This window comes from Jaculus jaculus, chromosome 5 (assembly GCF_020740685.1).
Source record: "Jaculus jaculus isolate mJacJac1 chromosome 5, mJacJac1.mat.Y.cur, whole genome shotgun sequence".
In the NCBI taxonomy this organism is placed as follows: Eukaryota; Metazoa; Chordata; class Mammalia; order Rodentia; family Dipodidae; genus Jaculus; species Jaculus jaculus.
Window position 1 is genome coordinate 64,374,394 of NC_059106.1, and position 17,911 is coordinate 64,392,304.

Consider the following 17,911-nt stretch of genomic DNA (forward strand, 5'->3'; position numbering starts at 1 on the left):
GCAATTTATTTGAGAGAGAGAGAGAAAGGGCACGCTAGGGCCTTCAGCGGCTGCAGTGGAACTCCAGGTGCATGCGCCCCCTTGTGCGCATGTGTGACATTGCGTGCTTACGTGGCTGTGTGTCTGGCATATGTGGACCCTGGATATTAGAACATGCATTCTTAGGCTTTGCAGGTAAGCACCTTAACCACTGAACCATCTCTCCAGGCCCCCATTTTCTGTTGAAATAGAGTCATATAGCCCAGGTTGGTCTAGAAGTCATTATTGTAGCCAAGTATGACCTTGCAATTCTGATCCTCCAGCTTCTATGCCCCACCTTATGTTGGGGTTACAGGTGTGAGTTACCACGCTTGGTTTACTTGGTGCTGAGGATTGAACATAGGGTTTCATTCATGCTAGGCAAGCAGTCTTTCATTTGAACTATAACCCCAGCCCTCATCCTCCATTTTTTTTTTTTAGGTAGGGTCTCACTCTAGTCCAGGCTAACCTGGAATTCACTATGTAGTCTCAGGGTGGCCTTGAACTCATGGTGATCCTCCTACCTCTGCCTCCCAAGTGCTGGGACTAAAGGCATGTGCCACCACGCCAGGCTCTCCTCCTCCATTTATTTATTTATTGTTTTTTTTGAGGTAGGGTCTCACTCTAGTTCAGGCTGACCTGGAATTCACTGTGTAGTCTCAGGGTGGCCTTGAACTCACGGTGATCCTCCTACCTCTGCTTCTCAAGTGCTGGGATTAAAGGCATGTGCCACCACGCCCGGCTCCTCCTCCATTTTTTATTGTGGTAAGATATACATAATATAAAAAGTGTCATTTTAGCTATCTTCCCTGTTTCTCTTTCCCTCTCTCCTTCCCTCTCTTTTGAGCCAGGGACTCAATATGTGACTCAAGCTGGCCTCAAACTTCAGTGTTTAAGGGCTGTTCCTGCCTCAGACCCCCGAGAAGCTGGCCTGTAGGATGTCCCTTGGCTTCATTGGAGCCATGTCTGTGTACGGTTTGGTGGCAGCAAGTATGCCCACACTGCTGCGCAGCTGCCCCACCACCTTTACATAGAGACTTCATTGCCCAGTAACTTCCAGTCCCACCGCTACCAGTCCACCTTTCCTTGTGATTCAGCCACTCTGGGTTCCTCACACTGCCTGTCCCTCTGCCTGGTTCATTTCATTGAGCATCATGTCCCCAGGACTCATGCATGGTGTAGCGTATGTCAGAATTTATATCTGTACAGCCCAGGCGTGGAAGTTGGAAATCCTCCAGCGTCCAACTACCACAACACGCAGCTCTTCTTCCTTTTTTTTCTTTGAGATAAAAAGAAAGGGGGAGAGAGAGAGCACACACACACCAGGGCCTCTAGCCACTGGAAACAAACACCAGATGCTTGTGCCACTTCGTGCACGTGGCTTTTTTTTTTTTTTTTTTTAGTTTTTTGAGGTAGGGTCTCACTCTAGCCCAGGCTGACCTGGAATTCACTACAGAGTCTCAGGGTGGCCTTGAACTCACGGCGATCCTCCTACCTCTGCCTCCCGAGTGCTGGGATTAAAGGCGTGCACCACCACGCCCGGCTGCATGTGGCTTTTTGTGGGTACTAGGGAATCAAACCCAGGCTCTCAGATTTTGCATGCAAGCACCTTTAATCACTGAGCTGTTTCTCCAGCCCAAGAGTAACATTCCATTGCATGTCTGGATTCCATTTTCATCTATTTGTTCACCCATCCAGGTTGCTCCACCCCCAGCTACTGTGAATAATGCTGCTGTGAACATGGGTGTATACTTTGGGTCTGACTGCCTGTTTTTTCATGCTTTTGGATCTGAGGCCAGAAGTGGAAGGCCAGTTTGTTTTCACAACTCAGAACTGTGGCCCTTGGGCTAGAATAATGACTTAGCAGTTTAAGTGCTTGCTTGTGAAGCCTACGGACCTGGGTTGTATTCCCCAGTACCCTTGTAATCCAGGTACACAAGGTGGCACATGTGTACAGAATTCCTTTGCAGTGGCTGGAGGCTCTGGCATGCCCAATCACTGTCTCTCTTTCTCTCAAATAAATAAATATTTTTAAAATATATTTTATTTATTTATTTGATACAGAGAAAGAGGGGGAGAGAGAGAGAATGGGCATGCCAGGGCCTTTAGGCACTGCAAACAAACTCCAGATGAATGTGCCTCCTTGTGCATCTGGCTTACGTGGGTCCTGGAGAATTGAACTGGGATCCTTTGGCTTTGCAGGCAAATGCCTTAAGTGCTAAGCCATTTCTCCAGCCCCCAAATTAAATAGTTTTAAAGATCATTAAAGAAAACTGTGGGCCCACCATGAGCTACCTCTCCTACCTTGCCAGTGTCCCAGAGGGAATGCTGAGAACCTCTGTGGCGGGCTCTAGAGAAGGGCAGAGTGTGAACGACACCGCGACACTTGTTCCTTCTAGGCTGCGGAGCTGAGCGGCTAATTCGGGGAGGAGGTAAGGCGGTGGGGGGGCTCTGTTACATTACATGTTAACATGTAAGCAGCTGCTTTCTGGAGGAGCGGGGAGTCTTCATTGTCAGGAGACTGGATTTGGCCAAATGCAGCACCTTGCAGCTTGATGGTTAAGTTCCAAGTTCTGCCCGGGCTGGACAGTGTGCAGCAGCTTGTCCACTGCCGCCTCTTCCCAGTGCGTACGTGAGCGGTGGCTGTCATCGTGGCATGGCAGCAGTTTTGGACTCCATTTGGGTTTCTCCCAGGGCGTCGTAATCTCTGGCCCATGTCATTCTGCAACATAGTGGTTGTCCTCTCTCCCACCTGTAAACCCTCTGAGGAGTGAATGGGTCACCACTGTCCACAGGTGTTGGATATTAAGGCTGTTTGCACTCTCAAGAGATAGTATTATTATTTGAGAGAGAGAAAGAGAGAGAGAGAGAGAGAGAGAGAGAAATAGGCAGGTAGAGGGAGACTGGAGACAGAGAGAGAATGGGCATGTCAGGGCCTCCAGTATCCCCTTGTGCATCTGGCTTATGTGGACCTAGGGAATCAAATATACGTCCTTTGGCTTTGCAGGCAAGTGCCTTAACTTCTAATCCATCTATTCAGCCCTCTCAAGGGATTTTAATAGACTCACAATAGTCCCAAGATCTACGCTTTTTATTTATTTATTTATTTTGAAGTAGGGTCTACTGTAGTTCAGGCTAACCTGGAATTCACTATGTAGTCTCAGGCTGGCCTTGAATTCATGGCAATCCTTCTACTTCTGCCTCCCGAGTGCTGGGATCAAAGGCGTGCACCACCACGCCCGACTCTGTGTTTATATTTGTGATGTCATCTTGATGGGGGGTAGAATTCATGTACAGTTACTGGCACCCCACTTGCATGTGTCCTGTGTAGTGGCCCCATGGGCAGGTGCAGCTCCATTGCACAGGACTGTGATGTGCATGATGGGCCCTTGGTTGCCAGACCGTCACTTCCAGCGTTCTTGTGCTTGCTGCCCTCCCCCTGCTCCCCTGTGATGTCTGTCTGTATGAAGGGGTTCTGATCGGAGCCATTCCAGGGGGACAGATGCACCGGAGGGTATAACCACGTGTGCCGGGGCACTGCCTGGCTGCTGTGCGTGTCTTGACCTGGGCGCTGGCTATTCTTTGGGCCCTGAAAACGTCTGGGGTTTCAGGAGCATCTGGATGCTGACCTCTAAGAGCCAGAGTGAGCGGAGAGGGCAGCTGCTCCCTGAAAGCCAGAAGAGTTTTTGTCCAAAATGTCTCAAACCAAAAGGGTAACAGGCCAGAGCCAGGGTGAAGAGCACCTGACCCGTGGGGCAGGGACATGGGCCTCCTCTGTTGGCTCTGGTTTTTCAGGGACTCTTTGTATCATTCTTTCTTTCTTTCTTCTTCTTCTTTCACTCTTTATGTCTTTTTTTCTATTTGTTTTTTTGAGGTAGGGTCTTACTTTAGCCCAGGCTGACCTGGAATTCACTATGTAGTCTCAGGGTGGCCTCGAACTCATGGTGATCCTCTGACCTCTGCCTCTTGAGTGCTGGGATTAAAGGCATGCGCCACCATGACTGGCCTACTTTCTGTTTTTTAAATATTTTATTTATTTATTTGAGAGAGAGGGAGAATGGGTGGGAATGGAATGGTTCAGGGCCTGCAGCCTCTGCAAATGAACTCCAGATGCATGTGCTACCTTGTGCACCTGTCTTACGTAGGTTCTGGGGAATCGAACCTGGGTCCTTAGGTTTCACAGGCAAGTGCCTTAAGTGTTAAACCATTTCTCCAGCCCCTTTATTTGTTTTTAAGTCAATGGTACTCCCATCAGTGAGTGAGTGAGCCGGGAGGTAGTGTAGCTCAGTGGGCCTGGCCTGGACCTTTTAGCACACAGACCTGAGTTTCAGTCCCAGGTCCTGAGATGATTTGCTGCATGACCTTGGTCATGTCATCCTTTTGGAGACAGGCTGGCTTCAAATTCACTGTGTAGCTAAGACTGCCCTCAAACTCCTGATCCTCCTGCCTCAGCCCTCAGCTTCTGGGGTGCTGGGATTACAGGCATACACGAGTATGTCAGGTCTCGCGTCACCTCCTCAGGTGTCATTTGTAAATGGGAGATTCCATACACTTGCTCTGGATGGGGATATAGCTAAGTGGTAGAGTGCCTGTCTAACATGCATGAGTTTAATTCCTAGTACCTAAAAATGGGAGGGACTCCCCACAGACACAAAATGGCCTGGATATCCATGACCTCACAGTGCCTGACACTACCTATATAAGACTATCATCATAGGAGAAAAAGATCATGACATCAAAATAAAATGAGACTGATTGAGATGGGGAGAATGGAGTTTCAAAAGGGAAAGTGGGGAGAGGGAGAGTATTACCATGGGGTATTTTTTTTTTATAATGGAAGTTGTTAATAAAAAAAAAATTAAAAAGGGGGAGGGAATCTGGGAAGTTGTGGGAATCTGGCTCAGTATGTAAAGAACTTGCCACATAAGTACGAGGACCTGAGTTTGGATCCCAGCATCCATGTAAAAGCTGTGTGTGCTCCTGTAATCCCAGCACTGGGGAGGCAGAGACAGGCTCTCTTAAGCCTTACTGGCTGCCTAGTCTACCTGAATTAATGAGCTCCAGGTTCAGTAACAGGCCATGTCTCAAAAAAATAAGGTGGTACTCTGAGTTTCAGTTTCCCATGTGCATTCCAGAAATCTCTCCAGAAACATTTGAATGAGCTAAAGACATCATCTACTAAGTAAAACTCAGGCAATTAGGGAAGAATAAATTATGTTTTGTATTGGAAAAATGTTTACTTTCCAGAGAAAACTACTTTAAATAGTTCAATACATTCCTGTATTAAAACATCTTCTTGGGCTGGAGAGATGGCTTAGCAGTTAAGCGCTTGCCTGTGAAGCCTAAGGACCCCTGATTGAGGCTTGATTCTCCAGGACCCATGTTAGCCAGATGCCCAAGGGGGCACACACGTCTGGAGTTCGTTTGCAGTGGCTGGAAGCCCTGGTACGCCTATTCTCTCTTTCTCTCTCTCTGTCACTCTCAAACAAATAAAAATAAACAAAAAAATTAAAATAGTATTACATAGAGATATTTAAAGCATTCAATTCATATTTATGAAAAGGCAATGATAATGACATTTGATAACATGACTTCTGTACTTAAGTTTCATGCAACTATACTAACATTGGGACAATTTTTCTCAAACTCTGCTTAGGTTTCTTTTTAACATTTATTTATTTATTTGAGAGAGAGAGAAAGGGGTAGCAAGAAGGAGGGGTGGGGAGAGAATGGGTGTGCCTGGGCATACAGCCACTGCAAATGAACTCCAGATGCATGTGTCACCTTATGCATCTGGCTTACATGGGTCCTAGGGAATCAAACCTGGATCCTTTGGCTTTGCAGGCAAGCACCTTAACCACTAAGCCATCACTCTAGCCCTCTGCTTAGGTTTTTTTTTTTTTTTTCAAGGTAGGGCCTTGCTCTAGCCCAAGCTGACCTGGAATTCACTATGTAATCTCAGGGTGGCCTCGAACTCATGTCGATCCTCCTACCTTTGCTTGCCGAGTGCTGGGATTAAAGGCGTGCACCACCATGCCTGGCTTTTTCTGCTTAGGTTTTTGATAAAAATATGTTGTATTGTACAAATAATAATAATAATAATAATAAGGAGAGCCATTGAGAAGATACCCAACCTCATCCTCTGTCTCCATATGTACATGCGTGTGTACAATGTGCACTTAGGCTTACACACATGCACTCACAACACAGCTATATACACAAAGAAAAGAAGGGAGAAAACCAGCGTTCTCAGGGCTCTGCAGTGTCTGCTCCCATCAACCTATTAACATCAGCTGGTATCTCATGAGCCTTTGGGCACAAGACCCCTCTTTTGCCTCCTTGAGTGCGTCAGGTCTTTCCCTTCCAGAGCTCCCTGGGTCTGGCAGCACCCCTGATCCTCTAGCTCTGAACTTAACGTCACTCCCCCAAGGAGCCCTTCTAGGACCCACCACCACCATCACCACTGCCACCATCCAGTCGAAACCAGGCTTTGTTGCGCCCCTGGCAGTGGTCACATCCTTTCAGAGGCACTGAGATCCTTAAACACTTGGATGAGGATGTGAGCTGTTTGTGATGGCCTGAAGGACCCGTTTTCCCAAGGGCATGTATGAGGTATGAATCTTCTATCCCCCCAGATGTGAATGGTGTGGCCTTCCTATCCCCATCCTGGACTGACGGGATTGGGAAGGCACTATACTGCCACCTCCTGTCCAGAGTGGATACAGCCACAGTCGGTAAATGACCGCTGGAGAGTCTCAGTTCCATTCATGCTTATTATGCATTTACTGATGTCTGTGGGCTTAATGTGTCGGGTTCTATGTCAGACACTGTATATTAATTCAACAGACAGATTTTGGACCCCTACTAGGTGCTAGGCATTTTCTTTAATTTCTGGTAATAGTCCAGTGAACAAGACTGACAAAAGTCAGCTAGGCGTGGTGGCGCACACCTTTAATCCCAGCACTCAAGAGGCAGAGGGTAGGAGGATTGCTGTGAGTTCGAGGCCACCATGAGGCTACATAGTGAATTCCAGGTCAGCCTGGTCTAGAGCGAGACCCTACCCTGAAAAACCCGAAATAAGTAAATACAAGAAAAACAAAAAAAATTTTTTTAAACAGACAAAAATCCATTCGTTGCTAGAAGCGGGAGGGAGATAGGTAAGGGACAAGCTTTGGAGAAAAACAGGGAAGAGAAAAGGGACCCTGAGGTGCTTACAATATATTTGTGTGTGTGTGCACGTGCACATGTATGTGCACATGTGGTATGTGCACATGTAGGTGCATGTGGAGGCTAGAGGACAATGTCAGGTGACCTCCTCTGTCACTGTTTTCAGCAATCCTCCTGTCTCCACCCCCTCCCCAGTGCTGGGGTTACAGGTATGGGTCGCTATGCCCAACATTTTACGTGGGTACTGGGGATCAAACAGGTCCTCGTGATTGCACAGCAAGCAAGCTTACCCACTAAGCCATCTCCCCCAACCCCATTTGTTTATTTTATCGTTGTTATCTTTCTGTGAATGTGTGTGTGTAGGCACACATGTGTGTGTGTCAGGGAGGATCAGAGGACAACGTGGGTACAGGCCCTTACTTTTCCCCTGTTGTGAGCAGTCTCTTGGTGTGTGCCAGGCTAGCTCTAGGTCCATCAACTTTTGGAATCTTCTTGTCTCTGCTTCCCCTCAGTCCATAGGTATGCTAGGATTACAGATGTGTGCAACTGCATCTGGATTTATGTAGGTTCTGGGGATCTGAACTCTGGTCTCATACTTGCACACCCACTGAGCCATCTCTCCAGGCCTGTCATTTATTTACTTGTTTGTTTGTTTGTTTTTGATTTTGATGTAGGGTCTCACTCTAGCCCAGGCTGACCTGGAATTTCTTGTGTAGTCTCAGGGTGGCCTTGGACTCACAGTGATCCTCCTACCTCTGCCTCCCGAGTGCTGGGATTAAAGGTGTGCACCACTATATCTGGCCATGTCATTTAAAAGAAATTATTTATTTATTTGGCAGAGAAAGAGGGAGGGAGGGAGAGAGAGAAAGAGAAAGAGAGAGAATGGGCATGCCAGGGCTTCCCGCTACTGTAAACAAACTCCAGATGTGTGCACCCCTTGTGCATCTGGCTAATGTGGGTCTTGGGGAATTGCACCTGGGTCCTTTGGCTTTGCAGGCAAATGGTTTAACTACTAAGCCATCTCTTCAGCCCCCATTTATTGTTTTTTGAGACAGGGCCAAACCTTGCCCAGGCTAACCTCAAACTCCATATGTAGCTGAGGCTAGCCTTGAACTCCTGATCCTTCTGCTTCCACCTCCCAAGTGCTGGGATTACAGGTGTGTGCCAACATGCCCACTGGGGTTCACAATTGAAACTCCCTCTTTCATTCTCACAACTGTCTTGTGAAGAGTAGATACTGCCATGGTCCCTGTATTGTAGGAGAGGGGAAACGGGCTGAGAGGTTAAGTGAGTTGTATAAGGTCACACAGATAGTCATTGCTGGCTCTCTGATTTTCTGTTTCTGCTCCTTTTGCCCCAGACAGAAACGGTGTGACCCCAGACATTTTTTTTTTTCAAAGTAGGGTCTCACTCTAGCCCAGGCTGACCTGGAATCTCAGGGTGGCCTCAAACTCTCAGCGATCCACCTACTTCTGCCTCTCGAATGCCGGCGTGCATCACCACGCCCGGCCCCACCCCTCTTTTTCCAAAGCTGAAATGCCAGGCTTGAGCCTGGGTTCTGCAGTTTACTGGCTTCGTGTCCTCTGTAATACAATTTTGCCTTTCTGGGGGAATACCTCTCCCAGCGCAGCAGAGACTCTGAAATGGAGACAGGGCAGGTGGAGGGTGCTGCGTGCCTGTGTGATGGGTGGGGGGGACAGAGTGAATCTAACTTCCACTGTCCTCTGCTCCCGCAGGTGTCCTGCCTCTGCGGCTCTGCCCCCTGCATCCTGTGCACCTGCTGCCCCTCCACCCGCAACTCCACGGTGAGCCGCCTCCTCTTCACCATCTTCCTGTTTCTGGGGGTGCTGGTGTCCGTCATCATGCTGAGCCCTGGCGTGGAGAGTCAGCTTTACAAGGTGAGGGTCAGCGAGGGTTGGGGGGGGCAGGCTCTTGTCCAGCTCTGGAGGGCCCGGGCTCGGCACCCCCACCTCCAGTAGAAGGTGAGATGGCTGAATTTTAGGCACGCAGGTAATAGGGATCCCCTTGGAGAATCCTAGATTACTGCCCCTAAAGACCCCACCCAGGTGGTATTTCTCCCCTTGAAGGCTGAAGACAGCCCAGTGTACAGTTAGGCCTAGGACACCTTGGTGGGGTCCAGGTGTGGGGAGTTGGTAGAAATGCCGGCTCCCGGACTCTGGCCCGTAGCAGAGGGGCCCTTTGGCCTCGCAGTGATGCTGAGGCAGGTCGGGGTGAGATCCATCCCAGCAGGCTCTGCGTCAGGCAGTTCAGCATGGTACTGAGACCTTGGGGTGATCTCAGGGCAATGAACAGCTAGGCAGGAGCTATGATGAACCAGGGGTCCCTGGACAACTCATCAAGACAGGTGGTCAGCAGGTGGGGGTGAAGGTGGGTTCAGCTCTGTTGGAAGGCACGGGGACTGAGGTGGGTGGGGCCTTCCGATTGTTCCTGTCTCCACAGTTGCCCTGGGTGTGTGAGGACGAGGCTCAGTCCCCTGTGGTCCTGCGAGGTCACCTGGACTGTGGCTCCCTGCTGGGCTTCCGCGCAGTCTACCGCATGTGCTTCGCCATGGCCGCCTTCTTCTTCCTTTTCACTCTGCTCATGGTCTGCGTGCGCAGCAGCAGGGACCCACGAGCTGCCATCCAGAATGGGTGAGGGGCAACCCTCTTGCACCCTAGCACCCTCCCTTAGGGGCTTCTTTCCTCTCTGCCTGTCCCCAAGAATCTCTAGACCCCATCCTCAGACTCAGGATTGCAGAAGCCAGGGTGATGCAGGAAGGGAAGTGTTCTTTTAGTTATAGCCATTTGTGAGACGAAGGAGAAGGAGCTCAGAACAGGCAGCCTATGCCGGAGGTCACACAGCTCTGGACCAGCTGGGCCACAGCCTGGAGCACCGGGCCCCGGACTCTGTTCTCCCCTGTTCCCTGAGCGACAGGCTCCTGCTAGAGATCGGCCCTGTGTCTCAGACCATCTGAAAGTCCCTTCACCTCTCTGAGGACCTGCTCCTTGGGGTGGGGATTCTAGGCCAGGCTTAATCTGGCCCCATATGGTCCCGTCCCCCTCACTTTCCTTGTCCCCCACCACAGGTTCTGGTTTTTTAAGTTCCTGATCTTCGTGGGCATCACCGTGGGTGCCTTCTACATCCCCGATGGCTCCTTCTCCAAGAGTAGGTGGTTTTGAGGGACAGTGGGGGGACAACAGGAGGGTGGCGGGTGGGAGCCTTGGGTGGGAGAGCACGGAAGGTTCTATTGCTCTGGCGTGCTGACTGTGGGTGCTGCCAGGCCCTTGCCACCCCATTTTATGAGGCAGTGCTCTGGTGTGGGCCTCTGGGCCTTGGGGCCACTTGAGCTGAGGACACCAGCTAGCCTGAACTGCCCTACTGTGTGGCTGGGAACTTCCTGTAGAATAAGCTTCTCCCTGTGCCCCTTGGGCAGGGTATGGTATGAGTGTTGAGTGAATATATGTATGAGAGGGGGACCTGGTGAGGCTGTGCCAGGCCTCAGCCCAGGGAGCTGCCCCCTTCTCACACTGCTGGCCTCACTCCCCTCTCCCCTCAGTCTGGTTCTACTTTGGCGTCGTGGGCTCCTTCCTCTTCACCTTGATCCAGCTGATCCTGCTGATCGACTTTGCCCACTGTTGGAACCAGCGATGGCTATGCAAGGCGGAGGAACGTGACTCCCCTGCCTGGTACGCGGGTGAGTTCCGCCCTGGCTTCACATGGCGTGAGGCCCACCCGCTGAGGGCCTGGGGGAGCGTGGAGACGGGGAAGGGATGCAGCGATGGTGAGGAGCTGCCCAGAACCCTTGGTGGGGGGATTGTGGTCGGTGGCTCCTGAGGGAGAGGCGACACACGCAGGTAAGGCATGAGGCACTTTTGGCAGGCCTGGGCTATATTTTCAGTGACGCCTGGCCATTGAGAAGCCAGAGGGAGAAGGAGACCTCAGCAAGCCTCTCTCAGTTCTTGCTAATCTGTGTGAGGAAGGCTCAGCTGGGGCTTCACAGCCCTCCACCTCTGTCCGTCTCTTTCCATCCCTGAGTGCCTCATGTGCTTTTTTTTTAATTAAAAAATTTTAATATTAATTTTTATTTATTTATTCGAGAGAGAGAGAAAGAGGTAGAGACAGGGAGAGAGAGAATGGGCACTCCGGGGCCTCCAGCCAGTGCACATAAACTCCAGACGCATGCACCCCCTTGTACATCTTGCTTACACGTGTCCTGGGGAATTGAACCGGGGTCCTTTGGCTTTGCGGGCAAATGCCTTAACTGCTAAGCCATCTTTCCAGTCCGCCTCATGTACTTCTTACAGTATTGTTTAATGAGAAACTTAATGAGAATTTTAATATCTGATAATGACAATCCCATCATAGAATCTTGTTTGAAACCAGGACCTCAGACATGCTAGTCAAGTGCTCTGCCACCGAGTGACACTCCACAGCCTTTTTTTCTTTTTTTTTGAGGCAAGCCCAGCACAGCAGACTGGCCTTTTTGTTTTTAATGTTTTTTGTTTGTTTATATGTATTTATTTGAGAGTGACAGAGAGAGAAAGAGACAGAGAGAGAGAAAGAGGCAGGGAGAGATAATGGATACATCAGGGCCTCCAGTCACTGCAAACAAATTCCAGACGCATGCGCCACCTTGTACCTCTGGCTTACGTGGGTAACGGGGTCCTTAGGTTTCACAGGCAAGTGTTTAACCACTAAGCCATCTCTCCAGCCCAAACTGTTGTTTTGTGTTTTTTTTTTATGTGAGAGAATGAGAGTGAGTGAGCGAGAGAGAGAGAGAATTGGCACACCACGGCTTCCAGCCACTGTAATCAAATTCCAGACACATATGCTACCTACTGCACATGTGCAACCTTGCACACTTGCGTCACCTTGCATCTGGCTTATGTGGTGCTTAGAGAGTCAAACCTGGGTCCTTAGCCTTCTCAGGCAAGCACCTTAACCACTAAGCCATCTCTTCAGCCTGACACTGCTTATTTTTATTTTATTTATTTTTTTATGTTTGTTGTTTGTTTTCAAGGTAGGGTCTCTAGCTCAGGTTGACCTGGATTTCACTCTACAGTCCCAGGCTGGCCTTAAACTCACAGCAGTCCGCCTACCTGGAATGGGAGTAAAGGAGTGTGTCACCATACCCAGCTTCCATTTACTTTTTAGTTTGAGATGGGGTCTTATTAAGTTGTACAGGCTGACCTTAAAGTCACTCTGCAGCCCAGACTGGACTTTAATATTCCTATCTCAGCCTCCTGAGTAATTATAAGTTGCAAGTTGCAGACCACCAAGCCCAGCAGTAGTTATAATTTTTTTGTTTGTCTGTTTTGTTTTTCGAGGTACGGTCTCATTCTAGCTCAGGCTGACCTGGAATTCGCTATGGAGTCTCACGTTGGCCTCTAACTCATGGCGATCCTCCTACCTCTGCCTCCCAAGTACTGGGATTTAAGGTGTGTACCACCATGCCTGGCTCAGTTTTGATCTTTTTTTTTTTCTTGGTTTTTTTTTTTCAGTTATAATCTTTATAACAAAATCAAACATTGCTATTGCTCATCTCTGATAAGAAGTAGGATCCATATATGATGTGATGTCAGATCTTATGGTTTACAGGCTGCAGGTTCTCTTACCTATGTTAGTCATAGTAGCTGGACTTAGTGGCACATGCCTTCAGATCAAGCTCTTTCTAGGATGAGAGAAGTGAATCAACTGAGCCTGGGAGTTCAAAGCCAGCTTGGGCAACCATACCAAGACCCTGCTACAAAAAATAAAGAAGTAGGACTTGGTAGTGCACACTTGTAATCCCAGCATTGGAGAAGTAAAGGAGGAGGGTCAAGAGTTCGAGGTTAGATGGGTATCGTGGTGCATGCCTTTAGCCCCTGCACTCTGGGAGCAGAGGTAGGAGGATCCCTGTAAGTTTGAGGCCAGCCTGAGACTATAGCGTGAGTTCCAAGACAGCCTGGGCTACAGTGAGACCCTGCCTTGAAAAGACAGAAAGAATTAAAGGTTAATTTCCATTATATAGGGAGTAAGAGGCCAGCCTGGGCTACACGAGGCCTCAAGACAACAATTTTTTTTTTTTTCAACCAGAAAAAGAAAACTATACCTTGTTCCAAGCTTGATGCTGGAGCAGTGCTCTGAGGTGGTCTTCACTCAGGACATTTGTGCTGAGCAGGTTCCCTAAAACTATTTTAGAAATTTGAACATTTTGCGTTGGAGCTGGTACCTTGAGATGGGATTGCTGGATTCTTCATTGTTAATGTTCTTTGTTTCAGATAACCAAAACTTAAGACTATTCTAGCTAGAAGACTGCTAACGTTCTCTGACTCAAACTTCAGCTTATAATAAGGAGAGAGATTAAATAAAAAATAGTCTTAAGGGCTTTACCAGCAAATTATTCTGAATGATGGATAGAGGCGTGGCGGGATAAGGATAGAGGTCCTGCCTGCTTATTAATGTTGAGTTCATTGTATTCATGGTGACAGCCACCTCCTCATAGCAAGTGAATCATCATAGGTCAGGTGGGATCAGAAGCTCCCAAGGATACTGTTGAGAGACACTCCTCAAATAAGGAAACTAAAGGGCTGGAGAGATGGCTTCGTAGTTAAGGCACTTGCCTGCAAAGTCTAAGGACTGATGTTCAACTCCTAAGAACCCACATAAGAACCAGGTATGGGGGCACATGCCTTTAATCCCAGCACTTGGGAGGTGGAGGTAGGAGGATTGCTGTGTGTTCAAGGCCACCCTGAGATTCCATAGTAAATTCCAGATCAGCCTGAGCTAGAGTGAAACCCTCCCCCCGGGGGAAAAAAAAAAAAAAAAGGAACCCATGCAAGCCAGATGTACAAGGTGATGCATGCCCACAGGTAGTGCATGTGCACAAGGTGGCACACACATCTGGAATTCATTTGCAGTGGCTAAGGTCCTGGCACACCAATTCTCCCTCTCTAGCTCTCTCACTCTCTCTCTCACTAAAAATAATAATAATAATAATGATGATGATGATGACCGGGCATGGCGGTGCACACCTTTAATCCCAACACTTGGGAGGTGGAGGTAGGAGGATTGCTGAGAGTTCAAGGCCCCCCCGAGATTACATAGTGAATTCTAGGTCAGCCTGAGCTAGAGGGAGACCCTACCTAGAAAAACCTAAAAAGAAAAAATAAGGGAAACCAAGGGCTGGAGAGGAAGGCTGCTACTGCCCCCCTGGAGGGCTGAGTCCTGCCTGGTGCTTCCTGAGCCTTGCCCCTCACTGCCCTTCCTGCCCAGGCCTCTTTTTCTTCACCTTCCTCTTCTACGTGCTGTCCATCGCGGCTGTCACGCTGATGTTCATCTACTACACGGAGCCCAGCGCCTGCTATGAGGGCAAGACCTTCGTTGGCCTCAACCTCATCCTGTGCTTGTGTGTCTCCATCGTCGCCGTCCTGCCTAAGGTCCAGGTAAGCCCGCCTGTAGGCCTGGTCCCTCCACAGGTGGAGCTCCTTGCAGGAAGCCACATCCTGGGCAAGGGACTGACAGGCCACAGAAACGTGGGCTGTGTGTGGACATTCAAGGCAGCCGCCTGAGCTGAGTGGCTTTCCTGTCACATCTACCCTTGGGTGTCTTTGGGAGAGTGCCTTAACCTCTCTGTGTCCCTGTCTTCTCGAATGTAAAACGTTACCTGGAGTTGCTCTCGGGACCGGGATCAGGCTTGTGAACACTGGGAGCAGGCCGGGTACATGGGTGTCAAGTAGACAGGAGCTGCTGTCATCCGCATGGTCATGCTCATCAGGAAGTGTTAAGAAGAGTTAGTAAGGACAGCTCCTAGAGCTCAAGAAGTCACGCCAGGTGGTACAGTTCCCCAGCACGCCTTCCAGATGCTCTGAGACAGCAGGCAGGGCTTGCAGAACAGTCCTTTGTTCTTCAGAGAGCATCTTGGACCCTGTGCGCCCAGAGGTACTCGCCAGTGTGGGTATCGGTATTCACGGGCCGCTCATGTGGTCTTTGAGATCATTTGTGCAAAGGTCGGGGCCTCTTTTCTGCTCAGCGCCTCCATTTCCTCCTCCTCCTCCTTCTTCTTCTCCTTCTTCTTTTTATTTTTTCGAGGTAGGGTTTCACGCTAGCCCAGGCTGACCTGGAATTCACTATGTAATCTCAGGGTGGCCCTGAACTCACGGCAATTCTCCTACCTCAGCCTCCCAAGTGCTGGGATTAAAGGAGTGCACCACCATACCAGGTTTCCATTTCCTACTGTGAAATTGGAAGGCCAAAGAGGATAATGCTCAGTCCCAGGCCACCCAACAATTGGATTCATCTGGCAGCCCCTCTGTGTACCAGGGCTTCTTGTGCATGTCAGGGACATAGCCAAGGAAGAGGAGGAATGATATTAATAGCCAACCATGAAGGCACTTGCCATCTGTGTAGGCTCAGGGCGGCCTCGAACTCACAGCAATCCTCCCACCTCTGCCTCCCAAGTGCTGGGATTAAAGGTGTGTGCCACCACGCCCAGCGGCACTTGTCATCTATGTCACTTGGTCCTCACACCATTGTCACTTTACAGAGGTGCAAACATGCTTATAGAAGCAACTGGACTTAGCCCAGGCTAAGTAAAGCTGGGATTTGAACCTAGGCAGCCTGGCTCTAAAGCCTGTGTTTTTTCTTTTAAAAAATGTTTGTGTGTGTGTGTGTGTGTGTTATGGTCTCTTGGCAACTACAAATGAACAGCAGACATGTGCCCGACTTTTTTTTTTTTGGTCTGGCTTTACATGGGTACTAAGGAATCCAAGCCCAGGCTTTGCAAACAGATGTCCCCAACCCCTGAGCCACCTTCCCAGCCCAAGCCTGCGTTCTTTTATTTATATATTTTAAAGATTTTATTTTCATTTATTTATTTATTTATTAGAGACAGAGAGGGGGAGAGAGAGAGAAAGAGTAAGAATGGGCATACCAGGGCCTGTAGCCACTGCAAACAAACTCCAGATGCATGTGCCAACATGTGCATCTGATTTAGGTGGGACCTGGAGAATCAAACCTGGGTCCTTTCGTTTCACAGGTATGCACCTTAATTGCTTAGTCATCTCTCCAGCCCTCTTTTATTTTTAATAAAATTAATTTTGAATATGTATTAGTTGGGGATGGGAAAATGGCTTAGTAGTTAAAGACTTGCAAAAACTGCCCATTTGGGTTAAATTCCCTAGTTACTCACATAAAACCAGATACACAAAGTGACATGCATCTGGAGTTTGTTAGCAGTGGCAAGAGGCCCTGGTGCTTGCTTTCTTTCAAATAAATAAAATAAAATTAAATTAAAGCTAAGATTTTTTTTGAGGTAGGGTCTCACTCTAGTCAAGGCTGACCTGGAATTCACTGTGTAGTCTCAGAGTGGCCTTGAACTCATGGTGATCCTCCTACCTCTGCCTCCCGAGTGCTGGGATTAAAGGCGTGTGCCACCACGCCTGGCTTGGAACTAAAATTTATTTGTGTGTGATGGGCATGCTATGGGCTCTTGCTGCTACAACAAATTCCAGATCTTTGCCCCACTCTGTTGTGTCCAGCTTACATGGGTGACTTGGGACTTGAACCTGGGCCAGCAGGCTTTGCTAGCAAATACCTTTAACCACCAAATCATTTTCCCGCCTCCCAGAGCCTGTACTAATTTTTTTTTGTTAAAAATTTTTATATTAGTACTGGAGAGATGGCTTAGTAGTTAAGGAGCTTGCCTGAAAAGCCTAAGGACCCAGATTTGATTCCTCAGAACCCATGTAAACCAGATGCAGATGGTGGTGCATGCATCAGGAGTCTGCAGCAGCTAGAGGCCTGGGGTGCCCATTCATTCCCCCTCTCTCTCTAATAAGTAAATAAAAATTTAAAAAAAAATTATAAGTAGAGAGTAAGGCATGGTGGCACATACCTTTAATCCCAGCACTTGAGAGGCAGAGGTAGTAGGATTGCTGTGAGTTCAAGGCCACCTGAGACTACATAGTGAATTCCATGTCAACCTTAGCTGGAGTGAGACCCTACCTTGAAAGACCAAAAAAAAAAAAGAGGATTGCTTGAGACCCAGAGTCTGAGAGTCTGAGACTAGCTTGACAACAAGGAAATACCCCCATTTGTAAGTAGGGAGAGAGAATGGGCTCAACAGGGCCTCCTGCCACTGCAAATGAATTCCAGATGCATGTGTTACTTTGTGCATCTCACTTTACATGGGTGCTGGAGGATTGAACCCGAGCTGTCAGGCTTCCCAAGCAAGCACCTTTTAGTTGTTAAGCCATCGCTCCAGCCCAAGCCTGTAGTCATCGTCTCTCCTCCTCCTCCTTCTTCCTCTTCCTCCTCCTCCTTTCTTCTCCTTCTTCTTCTTCTTCCTCCTCCCCCTCCTCCTCCTCCTCCTTCTCCTCTTTTCTTCTCCTTCTTCTTCTTCCTCCTCCCCCTCCTCCTCCTTTCTTCTCCTTCTTCTTCTTCTTCCTCCTCCTCCCCCTCCTTCTCCTCCTTCTCCTCCTTTCTTCTCCTTCTTCTTCCTCCTCCTCCCCCTCCTCCTCCTCCTTCTGTTTTGGTTTTTCGAGGTAGGGTCTCCCTGACCTGATTTTCACTATGTAGTCTCAGAGTGACCTTCAACCACAGTGATCCTCCTAACTCTGCCTCCCGAGTGCTGGAATTAAAGGCGTGTGCCACCCTGCCTGCCCAAACCTGTTTTCTTTTTTTTTTTTTTTTTTTTTTTTTTTTATTTGGGAGACAGAGAGAGAGGGGAAGAGGCAGAGAAAAAGAC

At 48.8% G+C, this 17,911-nt stretch overlaps 1 protein-coding gene across 1 annotated transcript in view; it reads left to right on the forward strand.

Moving 5' to 3' along the window:
- Positions 1 to 17,911, forward strand: part of Serinc2 (serine incorporator 2) — a 29,958-nt gene that overhangs the window by 4,001 nt on the left and 8,046 nt on the right. The window contains exons 2-6 of the mRNA XM_045151190.1: positions 8,922 to 9,083; positions 9,646 to 9,836; positions 10,271 to 10,350; positions 10,742 to 10,879; positions 14,440 to 14,609. Coding sequence (XP_045007125.1) covers positions 9,048 to 9,083; positions 9,646 to 9,836; positions 10,271 to 10,350; positions 10,742 to 10,879; positions 14,440 to 14,609 — 615 coding nt within the window. The 5' untranslated portion in view covers positions 8,922 to 9,047. The remainder of the gene's footprint in view (positions 1 to 8,921; positions 9,084 to 9,645; positions 9,837 to 10,270; positions 10,351 to 10,741; positions 10,880 to 14,439; positions 14,610 to 17,911) is intronic.